The sequence below is a fragment of the Schistocerca nitens genome, chromosome 1 (assembly GCF_023898315.1).
Source record: "Schistocerca nitens isolate TAMUIC-IGC-003100 chromosome 1, iqSchNite1.1, whole genome shotgun sequence".
NCBI lineage: Eukaryota > Metazoa > Arthropoda > Insecta > Orthoptera > Acrididae > Schistocerca > Schistocerca nitens.
The window spans coordinates 574770435-574791345 of NC_064614.1; the positions used below are offsets into that span (position 1 = coordinate 574770435).

The 20911-nt window shown below is 36.6% G+C and overlaps 1 protein-coding gene across 6 annotated transcripts in view; it reads right to left on the minus strand.

The window, feature by feature from the left end:
- Positions 1–20911, minus strand: part of LOC126255156 (peripheral plasma membrane protein CASK) — a 546277-nt gene that overhangs the window by 51610 nt on the left and 473756 nt on the right. For 3 of the 6 annotated variants that reach the window (XM_049955370.1, XM_049955372.1, XM_049955371.1), the window contains one exon: positions 18632–18688. The exons of the other annotated variants lie outside the window; for them this stretch is intronic. In XM_049955370.1, coding sequence (XP_049811327.1) covers positions 18632–18688 — 57 coding nt within the window. The remainder of the gene's footprint in view (positions 1–18631; positions 18689–20911) is intronic. 6 annotated transcript variants of the gene reach the window in all.

Here is a 20911-nt window from a genome sequence, read left to right on the forward strand (position 1 = left end):
TTTTATAACAGACTGCCAAATGCTATAAAACTGTTTAATGGAAACATATTTAAGACAAAATTAAAGCAACTATTAATTGATAAATGTTTGTACTCAATAAAGAATTTTTAATGTTGTTGTGTATAATTTATCTTTATTTTTAAACTCTTATTATTGTTCATATGTTTAAAAACAAAATTGTAAAAGTTATTATGGACAAATAAACCATTTATTATTGTTATTATTATTATCAAGGCAGAAGATCAGAATGATTTATCATATTAATTATATGAAATACAGTAGCAAGATAGGATGTCATTTTCTGTAAAGTGAACTTTAATTTCACATCCAAGCTCTAGAATATTAAGTAAGAATTTCATAATCAAGTACTAGCTATTTTAAAAATAAGTATCCCACTAATGTAATGGTCATTATTTTTATATGCTCATCATAGCTGAGTTATTTTATTTATTTACATGTTATTATCTTCAATGTTTATTCATTCTGGATGTAGTCTAGTCTGTGTGTCTAAAAGTTGCCTGATTTTTGTCTGTTTTGTTTCTTAAATATTCTATTGTACCTTGTTGTCATGTCTTATTTTCCTTGATTTCCATAATTCATGAAATACTGCTCTTATTGTTCCACAGTTTTCAATTATTATTCTGCATATTTAAAAAAAATCATAAACATGTTTTATACTTATCACACTAACACAACAGAAACAGACTGTTATGAAACAGTATCCCTATAAGAGGTACACCTCTATTGTTATTCCAAACATACACATCCGTATCTTCTGAATGGAACCTTCACCCTTCAAAAATCGGAGCAATGTTCTGAAAATACTTCAAGAAAGTATCTAATTATCCAACTTTCTGTCTTCATATTCCTGCTTCAGAACATGATTACTTGCCACAGACCAACCCTTCCTGTCTCCTCCCCAAGAACCAAAAAGCAACTTACATACTATGGAAATAAACATTCTAGTGGACTTATAAATCCCTTCATTTTTATCGAAAGACCCCTTCTTCAATTTCTGCACATAATTCAATTGTGCTGGATTAATCAGAAGCATACTCTCTTTACCCATTCAACATACAAGAAACACTACTTTCACATCCACACCACAGATCAAAACCAATCCACAGCCCCCACAAACCTTGAGTAATACAGTTTGTCATTTCAACCAACCATGAATCTTCAAATTCCCAACCATGTGAGTTAATTACCTTTCAGGAATCCTCATTTGTAAACTTGCCTCATCTTTCTTCCAAATATCCTTTCCAATACCATCAGTCTTACAACAGATGAAATGTCAGTTATATACACCCTCCACACAGGTCACAACCTGAACAACCTTATTGTAGACAAAGACTTTACGATTCTTTTGACAGATCACAGTGGTTACTTTGTGAATGGTGAGCACTATCACACTCATTGCAGTCATGCTCCATTTCATCTGTTAATTACAAGACAAAAAAGAAAAAAGAACAGTGGAAGAATGTAGCAGGTGTGTGTGTGTGTGTGAGGGAGAGGGGGGGGGGGAGGGAGGGAGAGAGAGAGAGAGAGAGAGAGAGAGAGAGAGAGAGAGAGAGATTAGTGTTTTAACGTCCCGTCGACATTGAGGTCATTAGAGACGGAGCACAAGCTCAGATTAGGGAAGAATGGGGAAGGAAATCGGCCGTGCCCTTTCGAAGGAACCATCCCAGCATTTGCCTGAAGTGATCTAGGGAAATCACGGAAAACCTAAATCAGGATGGCCGGACGCGGGATTGAACCGTCGTCCTCCCGAATGCGAGTCCAGAGAGAGAGAAGGGGGTGTGGCAGACAGAGAAGCGGGAGGTCAGGGCAGGGACAGCAGAAGTAGTTGCGGCAGAGGGGGGCGGGGGGGTTTGACAAGAAGAAAGTGGGTATAATGCATAATTTGAGCATCTTATCCTATAGGTCAGTTACTGGGATACAGCCTGAACAATCAACATGCATCTCATGCATAGACATATCACTGTACTCATTCCTGAAACACAAAATAGTACTCATTGGAAAAAAAGAGTTTAAGCAGTGACAATTGCTTGTAAGACCATTATATTTTAGAACATTGTGCATGTACTTTGTGGAGGCTGAGGGTTTTCTTTTCCCTTCCCCAGTTAGTCTGATGTTGACACATGAAAAGGAACTTTCATCCAGTGACAAAGTGGATGGATAAAAATATGGGAACATTGAAAACACAATAAATGACCATGCTTATAATGGTGTAGGAAAACTAGTGCCATTCAAAACAGCCTCCATTCATGGATAAATAAAGGTCCTGTATGATTTCCAAGGGAATCTTATAGCATTCTTCCTGGAAAATAGTGACAAGTGTAGATAACGAGGATAGAGATGGATAGTGATCATGCAATCTTCTCTCCAAAGTGGACAACACAGGCTCAATAATACTGGGATCCAGTGACTGTGCTGGCCTGGGAAGATCCGACAATTCATCCTCATAGTCACAAAACCAGATCTGGACTATGTGAACTGTGTGAACAGTGGCCCTATCTTCCTGGAACACAGTGCCACCATTGGGAAAAAATACTATACAATAGGATGGGTCTTGTCAGCCAAAATGTTCACTTAATCGTTGACAGTAATATTACCTTGCAGAATACCAATGAGGTTTGTGGAACACCACTATATAGCTGCCCAAATCATCACTGAACCCCTGCAAAGTTTTACAGGAAACAGTATGAAACAAGACTCATTCGACCAAGTAACATTCTTCCATAGTCCAGGTTATAAGGCTTCAGCACTTTGTTTTCATGTTACGAGCATTTGCATCACTGATGAGTGGTTTGGATTTCTGGGTCACCCTGTTTGCTTATGGAGCTCCCTTCATGTTGTTTTGGTGCTGACAGAGTTTGAGAGTGTGACATTCAGTTTTTAGTGATTTTTGCAGCTGTCACACTCTTTATTTTTAGACACAATATGCTTCAATTCCCACCTGTCATGATCATTCAACACACACTTTCATCCATGGTGTGACTTACTGGACAATGTTTCTTCTCTTTCATTGCATGGGGCGCAAATCTTCAGTACAGTATCTCTTGTAAAATCAACACTTTGGCTGCCTTGGTTATGGAAGGCCAATCACAAAAGCATCAATAATTTTCCCACATTTGAATTCACTTAGCTCCAATATAATGCAGTCATGATAGCACAGAACTCTGCTCTAGCCACAACAAAGACTTGCAACATGCTGAGGACATTACAAAGGTGCTTTTCATAGTCAAGTACAACAGTGCAAGCTGCAGGCTTGGCTAGCATCTGCATTTATATTGAAGCATCCATTTCTCACCATTTTTCTTCTTCTTTTTTTCCCATCCCCTGCATGTAACATAATGAAACACCCCAACTAAAATCAGTGATTTGGAATATCTCACTCTCTTTCATCAAAATGTTTTTTTTTCTATTTATGATTCCATGCTTCCTGTTTGTCTTCTTCTCTTTAAATGAGTAAAAAAAAGTTCATGATTATGTCATCTTTAATGTGTGATTTTACATTGTTCTTTATTGTAATTTTTCAACTGTATTCTGCATTCTCATAACTCCTAGCTTCTGATTTTGAGCATATGTTGTTCCTCTTGTCTGTCAAGGGTAGGTAGCATCACGAAATACTGATTCAAAATGGAAACAACCATGAGTTCCACAAAATATGCCGCTTTGAGCTATCCTTATCATAAAATTCTTCAATCTTTTTGTCCATCTAAGATGGACTGGAGACACTTGATCTACATCCAACCGATTGCTTCTGACAAATTTCTCGGTTCAAAATAACACGAATTTTCACATAGTGAAAGTTAGTTTTGATGTAAAATAACAGCTGAAATTGCTTGTAGTTATTGGTTTCCTTTCATACCAGTCATTTCGGTTATATTTACACTACCAGCTCTCAGTGTGTGATTCAAGATTTTGCGTTTAGTTGCCTTTACATCAATTATGCCAAACGTTCCTAATTTTTGTTGGAAGTCAGAATCACTCTTATTCTTAGTGATATACAAAAGTTTAGCTGGGAATAGTAAAACAAACTAATCTAACTAAGCTCTGTATGGTATGAGAGCACTGCTCAGTCTATTTATTGATACTTTTTCTAGCCTTTTTGTCCCTACCCCAATCCCATTTGATCAACATATTACAAATGATTTTCTATCTGGCCATCTGTGAGGAATTTTTATTTTGGTGCACTGAATCTTCCATAAATTTAGCCTTCAATGTACTCTAATTTTTTTAAAAGATAATTTCAATCAAAAGTCATTTTGTAATTGTGATGAATAGGTTGGTTGACTCCATACGAATGACATAACAGGCTACCATTACAAAAGAAGCACCTCAGCTGAAGAAGGAACAGTGTCTCAGCAGAATGGCAGGAATGACAGGTAGTGCTTGGTGTGACAGCTAGAGCTGTGAGTTACTTCAGATGGCACTGTATTAATAGTTTAAGCAAAACACTGATAGAAGCTGTATTGGGGTGCATCAGATACATGTTCTAGTTTGTGCTGAGAATAACGAATAAAGAAACAGTCTATTTTTGTTTATTATTCAAACCTCAGTATGACCTTAGACATCAAACTAAGCAATGATCTGAAACTCTGAGCAAAACTATATGAACTACGATAAGTATATCAACAAGATCTGCAAGTTTTAGTATCTATTAATGGGAGCTTCTTGATTAAATACCAGAAAATAAACATAGGTAAATCCCACCTTAACATCTAATATATCAACAACAGCAATCAATTTCTGAAAACATAAGTGGAGCAACGAAAAATCCACTCACTATTTAGTAGCAGGAGAAAACACACATAAAAGTTAAAGAAATGTACAAGCTTTCAAAGCCAGTGCTCCTCTTGGTGAGAGGGTTTAAGGGGAAGGGAGAGCCTCACAAGTCCTTTTCTTCATTCCTCTTCCTTCCCCTTCAACCATTTTACCAGAAAAAGGAGCCAATGGATCTGAAAGTCTGCACATTTTCTTAACTATATAGTGTGTTTTCTCCTGCCACTGCTCGGTGAATAGATTTTTTTATCTATCCAATTATATCACCTTCAGATCTAATTTTCAATAATATTTACCTACATATAAATTTGTGAATAATGTTAAAGATGACTGCTTTGTCAACACTAACAATTGATTACAACAATCTGTCACTGAACTATTTCCATGTTGTTATGTAAAGAAATATTGTTTCCACGTATTAATATAGTTATCAGAAGACTAAACCAAAGTTCCTTTGGTTGATCTACTGCATATACTGGTGCAAACAGAAAGTGTTGCACCACCAACACCTAGACCAAATGCTACACCTACAGATGTGACAAATTCCTCAATTTCTTGATTCTTCTGAAGACTATACTCAAGTTTGTCTTTCGCAAAGCCATCTAACTGCTCACTCACAGAAGTAACAATATCCCATTGTTTTTCCTTTTCCAGACCTCATTCTTCCAATTGATTAATAGCTGCAGTCGGGCACTGCTAACTATGGACACAATATACTTCTCTCTGCAAATTATGTATTTTCTCCCATAACAGACAGCGTCAAAATTCTCACACAACATGCCAGCAAACTCAATCCAAGATCCCTAACGAAAAATGACCAGGAAATTTGGAAGGGGCAGGCCAGTGGCTTCCTAGGCAATGACACGGCTTGGAGCTTTCAGTACAATCTTCTTCAGGGCAGAGATGAATTGATTAGCTATGTCGTATTCCTTCCTTATTGATTCACAAACCCTACGAAGGCCATGAACCAAGCATGTGACATGCTCCAACTTAGACAATAATGGTTTCAATTGGTTAACAGCTGAAACCGTGTATGGAGCATGGTCCATAACCACAAGAAGATGTTTTCCGAACTCAATACCAGTAGGCCAGAGTATTTGGCAGAAGTCTATAATTGATTGCATTACTGTAATGGCTTTGGCTTTCTGCAGCTCATACATTTTTAACAACATGGGCTTAACTTTCTCCTCTGCTAAGGAAAAACTAAAATGTTCAAAACATGTCATTCCATTGAGTCTATGGTTTCATCCACAATGATTCCCACATCGCAATCAGACATTTTCTCCTTGATTCTTTGTATGGTTTTTGGTAAACAAAATGGTTCAAATGGCTCTGAGCACTGTGAGACTTAACATCTGAGGTAATCAGTCCCCTGGAACTTAGAACTACTTAAACCTAACTAACCTAAGGACATCACACACATCCATGTACGAGGCAGGATTTGAACCTGCGACCATAGCGGTCGCACGGTTCCAGACCGAAGCACCTAGAACCACTCGGCTACAACAGCCGGCTCTTGGTATACAGGTTCCACGTTGTTTTTTCTTACAGTATTCTCATCAGGCATTAACATCTTAGTGTATTTTTCAAGAAATCCTTGAAGGCTGGATGGTCCACCTTACTGCATGGAATTCCTGCCTGTGTAAGAGCTGCACTCAAACCAATGTTTAATTCCTTCAAATTTTGAGCTTTTGAGGAACTCTGTTGAAACACATATCGTAACAGAGGTTGCCACAATTTGTTTGCTTGAAGAGTCTATTCATTTTATGCTCAGAGCTGGAAATATGTTGTTTGATGTGATTTTGGTGGTGTTTTTCATCTAACAAAATTCCTGAATTGCAAATAGAACATTGCGTACAGTTCCACGAGTGTGTATGAAATCTATTTTGAATTCCTGAGCCAGAATAATAAATCTGACACTGGACATCTCTGGCATGGTAGAATCTAGTAGTATACTTGTTTAGTAATGTAACAAAGATCTAACACAAGTTCACTTGCTAACTCAATGCAACTGCCACACAATACTTTGCACCCACTTGCTCACTTGATGTCCACACTCTCTTCTATAACACTGCGAAAATTACAAAAATGTTCGCGTTCTTGCTGGACCTGCAGTCTCGGCAATTTATAGTATCTTTGAGCATGACCCAGTCTCAATTCTCAGAACTACGCGGGTGCGGTAACTGTCGTCTCTGCATGACCAACCTCTGCTTCCACATGAAAAGATCAGGTCTCTCACAGTAACAAACTGACATTCACGAACAGCAGGTTACTCGTACTGGTGGGATAGAATCACTCATTGTCAACCGCATTATTGTGGGCTACTTTATAGTGGTAAAGTGAGAGAAAGACGTTTTGTCGAACACACAATTATTTACCATTGTTGCAAGTGCGCTTTCAACTCCCCACGCGGCATTTACTGAAACAGATAGGCTTAATATTCGCATATACACAGCAAGCTGAGGAGACATTAATTGAAAGTCAAATATTTTGTATTAATTAGAAATATTATAGAATAAACTGGAACTAAACTTAAGGGGGACAAAGGGGATTATGGGAATGGTTAGAGGAGAAAGGGATAAAGTCCCAAAAACAGGAGAAAGGTGCGTGAAAAAAAATGCATCTTTTCACAACTAGAAACGAAAACTTCACTCTGTGATGTTTTTCCAAACAGCTTTAATTTACCCCAAGAAAAAGGTGTGCACCTAAAAATCCTAACCCTGCTCATAACAATTGTCAGCCTAACCCTCAACCTTCCAGAGAAGTATAGTCAGTATCTACAATACTGGAACCATTTTTCTGCAATTTGCAAAATCATTTTTACATGAATTACTCTACTGCTGGCAGGACAAGCAGTATGCATGCCGTTACTGTTGCAAGGTCATGTCACTCATGTGGCCTGAAATGAACTTCAGTCAGCAGTGAGACTTGTATTTGTAATGAACACAACGGTCCAGAATGCAGTAAATAAGTTTTATTTCAATACAACCAAAGATACCAGACTATTTGGCAATGAATCACATAACAATTACTATTGCACTTTCTTGTGAGGTGGTGCATACCATAGTTCCTATACATTTTCATTTCATCTAGACATAGGCTGTCAGTACAATCTTCTGAAAAACGAAATAAGAGGAGCATTTCCAGGTTCCACAGACTGAAATCCAACACTACTAAATCAGAAGAACTAGGGGGACGACACTCAAGAAGGATCTATCATACATTCATCTATTTCACTTGTGATTCCAACAGAGCATTCCTAGAAAAGCACTATTGAGCTACGTATGTGGGTGATGCAGCATGCACCACGCTGTACATGTACCACTATCAAGAACTGCCAATGCTAAAGGAAATGTTGGATAGAGCTGCTATGGTGCAATGTCTGAGGCTGCTAGATTCACTCTACAACTACTGAAGCATCAACTTGAGGCTGAATAAATCTACTGCACACTGAAGGGCATTGCCCCAAATGCAACAGCCAATGCTCCAGGATGGGTCCATTTGCAGCAGTGAGACCTGTCAGGGTGTATTTATCTTGGCAGTGAGTATGATTATTTTTCACAAGGGATGTATGACATTGTCAAGGCAGTGACAGAATGAGAAGCTACAATATCAGATCTTATGTTGACACCCCCCCCCCCTCTCTCTCTCTCTCTCTCTCTCTCTCTCTCTCTCTCTGTGTGTGTGTGTGTGTGTGTGTGTGTGTGTGTGAGAGAGAGAGAGAGAGAGAGAGATTGGAGGAGGAGGGCGGGGGGGGGGGGGGATGTACTGTCATTGGACTCCTTAATGCTATGTATAAACCTCTCCAGTTATCCTCTTAACTATTTCTAACAGTGAAATGTGTTTAATCCTGTGTGTGACTCATCCTGAATATTTTTGCAACACACACTGAAACTAAAATAACACATCACATGTCTGCATAAAGCTTCAGAATTTTTTGTAGGAAACAACAAAGGAAAAAGATAAAGAAACTGTGCCACTCACAATTCAGACATACTTGATTCAAAAATCTTGACATAGCCAAGAGATAAAATAGTACACATGAATGTACACACAAAACACAAAATTTCTCAATTATCACCATAAACTGTAAGTAGCCTGTTTATGTGTCTGTAAGTTGGCAGCGCCATAGACGGCATTAATAAGTCTAACAGCACTGTGCACACACTGTAAGAGACTCTGTGGCTGGTCGGACTAGCAGTTTGAAGTTAACAGTCAGCGGTGATAGCTGTTGGGGGTGAACAGCCAGCAGTGACTGAGGTTGGAGGTGAGTAGCTAGCATTGATGGAGGTTAAAGGTTTGAAGTGTTAGCGAAAGCGGATGATCTGGACGTGTCTGACTTGGAGACTGAACATTATTAATGATTATGTAATTTTTGGAACTGGATGTCATGGACGATTATGTGTGTGTGTGTATATATATATATATATATATATATATATATATATATATATATATATATATAAACAAAGATGATGTGACTTACCAAATGAAAGTGCTGGCAAGTCGACAGACACACAAACAAACACAAACATACAGACAGACACACAAAATGTCTGCTTGTGAGATGTCTGCTTGTGTCTGTATATGTGTGGATGGATATGTGTGTGTGTGCGCGAGTGTATACCCGTCCTTTTTTCCCCCTAAGGTAAGTCTTTCCGCTCCCGGGATTGGAATGACTCCTTACCCTCTCCCCTAAAACCCACATCCTTTCGTCTTTCCCTCTCCTTTCGTCTTTCCCTCTCCTTCCCTCTTTCCTGATGAGGCAAAAGTTTGTTGCGAAAGCTTGAATTTTGTGTGTGTGTTTGTATTTGTTTGTGTGTTATCGACCTGCCAGCGCTTTCGTTCGGTAAGTCACATCATCTTTGTTTTTAGATATATATATATAGAGGGAAACATTCCACGTGGGAAAAATATATCTAAAAACAAAGATGATGTGACTTACCAAACGAAAGCGCTGGCAGGTCGATAGACACACAAACATACACACAAAATTCTAGCTTTCGCAACCAACGGTTGCTTCATCAGGAAAGAGGAAAGGAGAGGGAAAGACGAAAGGATGTGGGTTTTAAGGGAGAGGGTAAGGAGTCATTCCAATCCCGGGAGCGGAAAGACTTACCTTAGGTGGAAAAAAGGGCGGGTATACACACACACACACACACACACACACACACACATATCCATCCACACAAATACAGACACAAGCAGACATATTCAAAGACCAATATATATATTTTAAACTGGATGTCACATTATTAAAGTAAAAATACATTGTTTGCTTTCCAACAAAATCTTTCCTTTGCTAACCACATGCCTATTAGTAGTTAGAGCCTTCAGCAGTTAGGATCTTTTATTGAGCTGGCAGTATTAGTGCTTGTGGCATTGCTGTAGTTCAGGTAATGAAGATTTCTGTGAGGTAAATGACTTCTGAAATGTATGGGTTATTGTTAGGATTTCTTCATATTCAGGGCCATTCTTTTGTATTATTTACTTGAAGTCAGGTTATCAATTGTAAAGCAGTCAGATCATGTTATCCTTGAATATTGTGAGTAATTAATGAATAGGAAAAGTTTGAGTTCTGTTTGTCAGGGCAAATTCTGTAGGTCAGTGTTGAAATGATAAAGAATAGCAAAGAGACAGTATAGTCAAAGTCACTCACCAGTTTAAGTACAAATTTAATTAAGAAGTATCAAAACATACCAGTGCAGTACATAACTTGTACCATGATATGACTATAACAAAACGGCAAGAGATGATATTTAATAACTCCAATTTCAAACGAGAAAAATGTCGAGGAGGAGGATGCAGATTTTTATTTCTTCATGTTAAAAAACATAAACAAGCAGAAATGTCTACATATTTCTTCAGAGATATTTCAAATGAGGAATTAAAAGAAACTTCAGTTTTTGTTATTACAAACAGAAAAGAGCATATGTGTGCAAATAAATGAAGCAGTTTGATAGCTACAGATTTCCTTCACAAAGACATGATTTCTTTGTGTACATTCAAGAGGAATTTTTAGCATCTCTCATAATTTAGTACCATAGTCTTCACTCATCCAACTACTTTACATGTACAAAATTCCAATTAACTTTTCTTTATTTGAACACAAAATTGCACAATTTTCCTTCTTTTCACTGCATATTTTAATTTCTTTGTATTTCGTTTACTGTCTTGTACTTTTTATTTTTGGTGTTCAAACTGTTTTCCACTATATAAATAAAAATGATTGTCTACTTGAATAATAATGTTATCTTAGTTCTTTCCGTCTCAATAAATCACTCTAAATCAGTGACATTTTCCAATACTCTTTAAATTTCTCAATAATCTATACAGTTAAGTCTCAGAGATGAGTATCGTCAATAACGATCTCAGTATATTATAAGAAAGAAATGTCTAATCATTTTTTAAACTGTTTGCTGTTATGTTGATGGGTACAATAGTACATAAATTCTGATGGAGCTGAATACACAGGTACTCCTGTCAACCGCTGAAAAGTTTGAACTGAAGAAAAAATGATAAGCACATGATTGTATCACTTTTACAGTAGTCTATAAAGTGTCAGGAAGGGGACCTTATAATCCATCAAGATAATAAATGTCTTCAGTGAACCTTTCAGATTTAAGGGCATGCGATTAGGGGTTAGGAATCCAGTCACTGGCAAAATCAGCAGTTAATACAATTGACAGCCAGTTCTTTACCACAACTAGAGAGCCTAAGCAGCCAATACTACATGTGTAGACATGTCTCCTGTCTCGCAGCCACAGTCTCCTTCATTCTGTCCTACTACTACTACTACTATTACTACTACTACTGTCTCCTCTCACTGCCCCTGTCTCCCTATTGCTCTATCTTACTGCTACTCTTTCACTCATTCCTTCCCACTTCAGTAACTCTTTCTTCCTTGTTGTCATTGTCATAGATTATGTTTCTCATTATCACTTTCTCTCACCCAATTCAACTTTCTCCTTCTCTTTATTCCTCTCCCACTGTCTTCTTCGCTCTTTTCCTAGCATTGTTCTGTCACTGTCAACTATGTTCCACTGCCACTGTGTCCTTCTCTTTCTCTGACACTGCCACTGTCTACTTTGCTCTTTCTACACCACAACCAGTGTCTACTATCTGACAGTATTTATTACTTTTCCATCTCCTTCCCACTGCTACTTGCATGTTCCCTCTCAACTTAAAAATGGGTAAATAAGTTTGCATACCAAAATTTTTGGGAACATTGTTAAAGATTTGGAGGAAAGTAAAATGGGGCAGCTGATAATCCATTTTTCAGTCAGGGTGTTTTAATTTAAACAGGAACATATTCGCCTTTTCTGTGTTCTGATAGGAGCATTTTTCTATTGGTTCCCTTCTTTTCCCTGCTACAGCAGAGCATGTCACTCATATGAAGAGAACTTTGTGGATCAGCAAATTTTTCACAGTTTACCTATGTGAAACTGAAATAACACAAAACTAATAATTTTACATCTCAGGCCAGATTTTACATGCCAAAAATTTGTCTGTGCTTCATTACTAAAACATGGGCTTCTGATGACGACAGGGGTACTTTTTACAACACATTTCTCCATGCTACCTCACACTGGACTTTAGATGCATATTTTACACCTACAAGTAGGCTAACTTGGAACCACCATATCCCCAAAACGGATAAAGATATCAAGAAAATTTTCAAGGTTGTTCGAGATCTGGACCTTAAGAATATACTGTAAAATTTCAGCCCTTTGTCCGCCATCTTGGAATCTGGGACTCAGTTCTGGCAATCCAAAACCACGTTTTTGCAGTGTTTCTCAGTAACTGATAGAGATTTTTGAAAACAGGAAGATGGCACTTCTGAAAAAATGCCTAGAGAATATACCATTAAAATTTGAGCAATTGGGTGTTTTCAGGAGTGTTACGTTACAATTTTGTTAGTGGTGGGCGTGATAAGACATTATGTGAAACTTTACAAAATGCCTTCTCTGAAAACTGCCTAGAACAGGTAGTTAGGAATCCCACTCATGATGGAAATATATTGGATCTAATGGCAACAAATGGACCTGCCCACTTTGAGGACATCCACATCGCAAATGGTACCAATGACCATGACGCAGTTGTGGCAACAATGATAACCAAAGTACAAAGGACAACTAAAACAAGCAGTAAGATATGTATTCATATCTCAATGAGGAACTTGGAGCTTTCAGCACTGGTCGGGAACATGTAGAGGAACCCTGGCTCAAGTTTAAAAGAATAGTTTACCATGCACTGTATAGATATGTGCCTAGTAGAACAGGTCATAATGGGAGGGAAGCTCCATGGTACACAGTCACTGTAAAGAAACCTCTAAAGAAACAGAGATTACTAAATAATAGGTGTAAATAAAAGCAAACGGCTACAGATAGATAGATGTTGAATGAAATGTCTTTGGCCATCAAGAGAGCAATGTGTGATGCCATCAATGACTACCATAGTAGAAAATTGTCGAATGACATTATCAAAATCCAAAGAAATTATGGTCATATGTACAGGCTGTTGGCACCAAAGTTTGTGTCCAGTCCCTTGTGAATGAGACAGGAACTGAAATTGAGGGTAGCAAAGAAAAAGCTGAAATGCTTAACTCTGTTTTCGAATATTCCTTTACCAACGAAAACCCATGAGAATTGCCCCAATTTAATCCTTGTGCCACTGCGAAGATGAATGAAATAAGTATTAGTGTCATTGGTGTTGAGAAACAGCTGAAATAGTTAAAACTGAACAAAGCTGCAGACCTCAATGGAATCCCTGCCAGATTCTACACTGGATTTGTGGCTAAGATAGCCCCTCTTCTAACCATTATCTATTGTAGATCGCTTGGGGAAGGGGGAACTTTCCCAGTTAATGGAAAAAGTCACAGGTCACATCCGTCTACAAGAAGGGTTGTAGAAATGATCCACAAAACTACCATCCAATATTCTTGACATTGATTTGTTGTAGAATCTTAGATCATATTCTGAGCTCACACACAATGACGTATCTTGAACAGAATGATCTCCTCAATGCCAACCAGCATGGTTTTCGGAAACATTGATCATGTGAAACCCAATTTGCACTTTTCTCACATGACATACTGAAACTTTTGGCTTAAGGCAGCTAGGTAGATGCAGTGTTTCTTGATTCTAAAAAGCATTTGACTAAGTACTGCATCTATGCTTATTGTCAAAAGTATTATTATAAGGGGTATCAAGTGAGATTTTTTGTTTGGGTTGAGAACTTTTTGGTAGTGAGGACACAGCTTGTTATCTTGGATGGAGAGTCATCGTCAAGTGTAGAAATAACTTCAGGTGTGCCCCAGGGAAGTATGTTGGGACCCATACTGTTCATATTGTATATCAATGACCATGCAGACAATATTAATAGTAAAATCAGGCTTTTTGCAGATGATGCAGTTATCTACAATGAAGTACTACCTGAGAGAAGCTACATAAATATTCAGTCAGACCTTGATAAGATTTCAGCATGGTGCAGAGATAGGCAACTTGCTCTAAATGTTCAGAAATATAAAATTGTGTACTTCACAAAATGAAAAAACATAGTACCCTATGACTATAATATCAATGTGTCACTGTTGGAATCGGCCAACTCATACAAACACCTAGATGTAACACTTTATAGGGATATGAAATTGAATGATCACATAGGTTCAGTCATGGGTAAAGCAGGTGGTAAATTTCAGTTTATTGGTAGAATACTGGGAAAGTGCAATCAGTCTACAAAAGAGATTGGCTGCAAATCTCTTGTGCGACCCATCCTAGAATATTGCTCAAGAGTGTGGAACCTGTGCCAGATAGGACTAACAGGGGGTGTCATAAAGATACTGAAGGCAGACTCTTGAAGACAGATGTAAAGTATCCCAAGAAAGTCTATTAACAAAGTTTCAAGAACCAACTTTAAATGATTACTCTAGTGATATACAACAACCCCCTATGTACTGCTCACACAGGGATTGTGAGGATAAGATTAGAGTAATTACTGCATGCACAGAATTGTTCAAATAATCATTCTCTCCCACACTCCATACATGAATGGAACAGGAAAAAACCCTAATAATTGGTAGAATGGGGCCTACCCTAAGCAGAAAGAATCATCCAATTTTCTCAATTCGCCTAATCTGTAGGAAGTGTGTGACATTCAAACTTTAACCTTGTACTTTAGGATAGCTGCAGTAAGGCAGTCCTACTGTTGGATATGTAAATGGTCCCTAGTCCAAGAGATATTCAAAACACTTAACCCTACCTTTCTATTATCAACAAAACACAAGGTATGACCTACAGAAAAATCTAATTTTTATGTATGGTGTTTTGATACATACTGGTAGCACACCTGACATCTGTTATCAAATTCCAGAAAGACACCCCCTCTCCTTGCTGCACAATGTAATCACTACTGTTGTATGCCATTTTTCTGTGGACAAAGCCCTACGATGACTTGCTGCGTCTAAGATCTGTTTAACACAGCAGAACTATTATAGTAGGTTCTGAAAAACGCAGCTGTACTATACAGTGGATATGTACAACTACGACCCAAATGATTCAGTCAAGAAGAGAAGATAAAGGTGAGAAATTTCAAAGTCAAAATTATGTCCTCACTCAAGCTATGTAGGGTGCAACACAGAGCAACATATAACAATAGCTCACTTGGTATGGCTGCATGGTAATGTGACAAATTGGGGAGACAATGACTGCCTTGGTTCAGTCTCATGCTTTAGAGTATATTCAAAAGGCCAGTTTCAGGGTAGTTTCAGGAGATTTCCTACATTATCTTGTTGAATGCTGGTCCTTGGGTACACCCTGTTCAAAGATGTAGCTTTTAAAACACAATTTTGGTTCAACTTTAATTATGCTATTTGAGATTTAATAATAGAAAATGTGAAAATAATGAAATAAATCCATTAACCTCATCAGATGTTAAGTTTTGTTAGCAACCTCATCACATGTTAAGTTTTGTTAGCAAATGAAGTGTTACGATGGGATCACAGTTGAGAAAGTATTTTTAAAAGTTTATTTCCTTTTTGTCCACTGTGAGAGAAGTGACATGTCATTTTTTGCTGGTTAGTTTTGTTCCTGCCTAAAAGAAATTTCTTAATCAATTTTGTGAATAACTCATTGGGACATGTAGATATGATAATGAGAATGATGTAATTTTTAGACTTTTTATAAAAAGGTGTCATTTATATTCATAGAATATTAAATTTACCATATACTAATGTAACATGCTTAACACTTAGCTATCAAAGTAATCTACCCTAAAAACATTGAACAGATACCTATCATTTGTTTGAGATGCAATAACTTTGTGAACTTCCTGTCAAATGTAGTTCATGAAACATGATATGTTCACAAACTCACAGAATCAGTTCTATTAAAACAAGTGTTAGTTTTAGGATCTTGTCCCCTCTTGATTAAATTTCTACAGACTTATATGAGCTTCTCTTAATGTTTTACTTTATTTCACTGCCCTAAACATGTTTACCACATTATTTTAGAATTCTTACCAGTCTAGTTTTAAGCTTTGCTTTAAATAAGAATGTCATGTCATTACTGGGAGCGTATATTAATATGGTACACACAAACATCAAAGAAACCAGAATCATTTATGGACTTGAGCAAAAATTATGCCATAAGTAGTCAAATTTTGAATTTTCAGTTCTTCTAAAATACACCCTTTTTAGACTGCTTCTAGCTATCTAACCCTTAAAATTCTTGAGACAGAATTATGTATATCATGATACTGGCCAAAAACAATGTTTCTTTTATAATGGGAGTCTCAGTTAGATTTTACTTTGTCTTACCTCTTTAAAGCTTTGATTACCATTTTATTCCTATCAGAAAGAAGCTTCCAACACAGAACTTGGGATGGTTGAATACAAAGCATATTGCAATAAAAATTAATTCACACTTCTGCTTGTAACTCCCCTAAGCAAGCTAACAGTTCTTTCATGTATTATTTCAAACTGTTCCTTTTTTTAGGTATTTATTTATTTGTTGCATGGCTTTTATGATAGGAATTATGGTATGAAATACAAAAACATTTTACAAAAGGAATATAAAAATGGATCATTCAAGCTTCAGTGGTTACATGCTGTCTATTTACATACATGCATTTGAACCTATTTATCTTAGAATTGTGATTATCTGAACCTATTTTCCCATTTATCATTACAGAGGAAAAACACACATATGGTACCACCTGTTAAGAAATTAGTCTATGGAGATATATCAGGCAGATACTTAAATATATTTATACAATTACTGTATGGTTACTGCAGTTCTGTGCATATTTTGTGTGTTTACTTACAAATATTTCTTTTCAACACCATTAATTTTTCTTTCTTTAAACAGAAATCATTTTATAAGAATTGATACCATGATATTTTGCAAAATTAGAAAATTCTTGTGTACGATGTGATCATTTGTCAAGCTCTGTTTTTGTCTGAAGGCTACATTTGGGTCATTTACCTTTGTCAGTCAGGACATGCAGGGCCAGGTGGTCTAGTGGCAAAGCACATGCCTGAAAACTGAGATGTCGTATGGTCGAATCCTGGTCACAGAAATTTTCAATCTGGCTGCAATCTAGCATTCAACAATGTGAGGTACCCCCAGGAACAACACACAGTTCAGATTCAATTTTACATTGAAGGTACTCTTTCACCAGTTGAATAAACGGAGTAGATTAGGAACACACAGGTCACTGGAGTGGAATCCAATTTAAAGGCTTGAATCAGCCACTGAGCCACTTGAAATGAACTAATATATGATAGAATGGAAATTCTACCCTCTTACGCACTTCATAGTGGTTTTCAGAATAGGGGTGTAAAAGTACTTGTAGATGTGGGTCAGACTGAAAACATTTTATGGGAAGAGAAATGAAGGTTTTTATGTTCACATTTAAAATTAGGGTAACAGAATGAAGAAGGAAATATCAGTGAAACACAGTAAATAGAAATAAACAAGGAATAAAGAAGTAAATATGTATATTATCGTGCCAAAACATGGCAATGGCGGAAACTACAGCTCCATGATGCCTTCACCCCAGTCTATATTACGGCTCAGCTAATATTTATCCAGGATCTTATAACCAATACTTCTACAAATAAATTTGCTGGTACTGTACATCTTTTGAACAGCATACAACATTGGGCTTATGATGGTTATCAGAAATTTGTTTCCACTAAATGACTCTCCTACACAGATGTTATGAGAAAAAATTCTTCACAAGAATATTTTGCAATGATAACAGACTGACATTCACAGAATAAATCCCACAAACATCATCATTAGCAGTTCATATGAAATTTATGAAACTCAGTTATCCTGTTATATCCATGAATAACTAGAAAATAAGTTTTTTCTACTCAGTGAAAAAATAAATAGCTACAGTCTGACATGTCACATGCTGCAGTAAAATTGTTATGCTTTGCAGTGAATGCATTATTCATTTATGAATATGTTTCAAAATAAAAATCTGCATTTGTGATAGTGCCTGACCTAACATATCAAGTCAAAAAGTAGTCTTAATAAACTATAGAAAGAAGCATAAATTCTAAATCTCAAAAAGAAATTGAGATAATTTTCATTCCAATATTACGTATTTCATTCTGTACCATAATGCAACACAAGACATAACAAAGCTCGTGAGTGACAAATAAATGACTCTCATACATCCCTAATGTTCAAAAAATTAAATGAAGACTTTTTATAGGAAGAAGCAATAGCATTTACACTGAAAAACATCAACAGCATTTAAACATTCAAACAAACAATAACCAAACATGTAAATTTTTTGTGTATTTCCATCTGAGGTACAGCATGCGCCGTACCTGTGCTGCCATCACATCCATCTTTATGTGACGAGCATCCTCCATCAGTTTCCCCATCTAAAGGAATGCCAACAGTGAAAGACAGACACAACTCAGTTGTGAAATAATGTGAATGAATCTGTGGTGCAGTATTTTGTACCTGTTATCAGTTAACATGTATGTCTAACACCTTGAATGGTATGCGTAAGTCACTGAATTTGTGATTTAGATGGACGTACTACTATATTTCCAATGCCAACAGTAAGCTAAAGATGCTTATAGCTTGAGAAAAAATGTATGTGATTAGTAACTTGCAAACAATGTAGATGGTAAATATAAATGCTGCTTAGTTTTGTTAGTGGCTGACTGAAAGTGTTGCATAATTAGGTTCAGTATTATAAATATGAAGTCTCTTTAGACTGAACAAAAAATACAGTCTGTAATTAAATGCGTGATTTTGCAGAGTCCAATTTAAAAGCGACAATAATTTATGTTATGTTCTGCACAGGGAAAAAAAAGAAAGAGAGCAATAAGACACTAAAAGCATTGTGTACAATGTTAACACTTTTCTATTTCTTAATTATGGTTTCACTTTCATTCAGCTGATATTTATTGCATATATATAAATAATGTATATAAATTACAATATTTATTACAGGGTGAGTTTAATCTGCAGATTTTATGTACAAAGTGATATTAGTTACGAGAATTACCAACTACTGTTGCCATAGAAATTGTTTTTTGGCCACTAATTAAGAAGAGAATTAATAACAAAAATTTGTGCTACAGGTTAGTAAAGGGTCAAAAAACTTGGATGACTACATCCTGAGGTTATTAATAACAGAAAACTATATCATAATATCCATGAAAAAAAAAAATAGACTAGAAGTGCTGCTATATTCATTTATTTGTAAACCAACTATTGTCCATTACTGAATAAAACATCAAAGTAACATAAGTATGAAAAAAATTACAACAAAACAAAGAGGACTGTATGTATTCAACTCTTGGAATAAGAGGAGGACCAATCTGATTACCAATATACAGAGAAATAGAAGATGTGTAGGATATGACTGCATGTAGTTACTAAACACTTAACACTGAAAATTACCTTGTAGTTAAAGTGGTAAATGAAAACAAAAGAAAATTAAAGACTGCACTGTGTATGGGAAAGAAATGGTCCATCCACTGCTGAACAAGGGCTGCCTCTTAACTTTCTGATGCTTTATGGTCTTCAGCTGTGTGTATATGGGTTGCTCCAGCTTGTTTTCTAATGGTGTCCATCCATGTTACATTAGGTTATCTCTTGTAATACAGCAAAGAATTCACTTGGTTCATTTACCATCCATACCCCTATAATATGTCTCATCAAGCACCGTTTGATTTTCATTGCAATCATATCGACACTTTACGCTTCAGTCTGATTTTTTCCTGCCTCTCCTATTAATACCAGTTATTCATCGCTCATTAAGAGAATGGTTTTCACAATTAAAGTCCATGTCTCACTGAAATAGGCCAAAAGTGACAATATATATTACTTCTAAGTTTTACTTTACACATTGGAAGCTTTCAGTCTTTTTTAAAAAAAATTATTAAAAGCGCTCCAACCCATTTTACTTTAAATAAATCAAAATGGAATAGCTCCACTTACTATGATGTCACTTCTAACGCAAATACGAGGTCTTTTCAAAAATTCTGGAATTTTGTTCACAAAATTTTTCTACACTTATCTTTTACTTATTGGGCATAGTCTCCTTTGAATACTCTCCTACACAATTGATACATCACTACCAATGCCATTTCCACTTCTGGAAGCAGTCTTGGTGTGCCTCTTGCTGGATTGCGTAAAGGGCAGTCTGTGAATTTTCTTTTATCTCATCTATCGTTGCAAATTTTCATCCTTTCAATGTGGTTTCCAACTTTAGAAATAAAAAAAAAAAAAAATGTCTGCAGGGCCACATCTGGAGAATACAGAGAATGAGGCAGCACAGTGATTTCATTTTTTGTGCGATAGTCATGCACCAACAGGTATGAATGTGCTGGGATGTTATTGTGATGCAAGAGCCATGAATTGTCTTCCCACATTTCAGGCCATTTCCTCCTCACATTTTCTCGCAGACATCACAACGCGTCCCGATAGTACCATCGACTAACAGTTTCTCCCTTTGACACGAGTTCATAATGAACTAATTCTTCAAAGTCAAAGACATCACAACGCGTCCCGATAGTACCATCGACTAACAGTTTCTCCCTTTGACACGAGTTCATAATGAACTAATTCTTCAAAGTCAAAGAAAATTA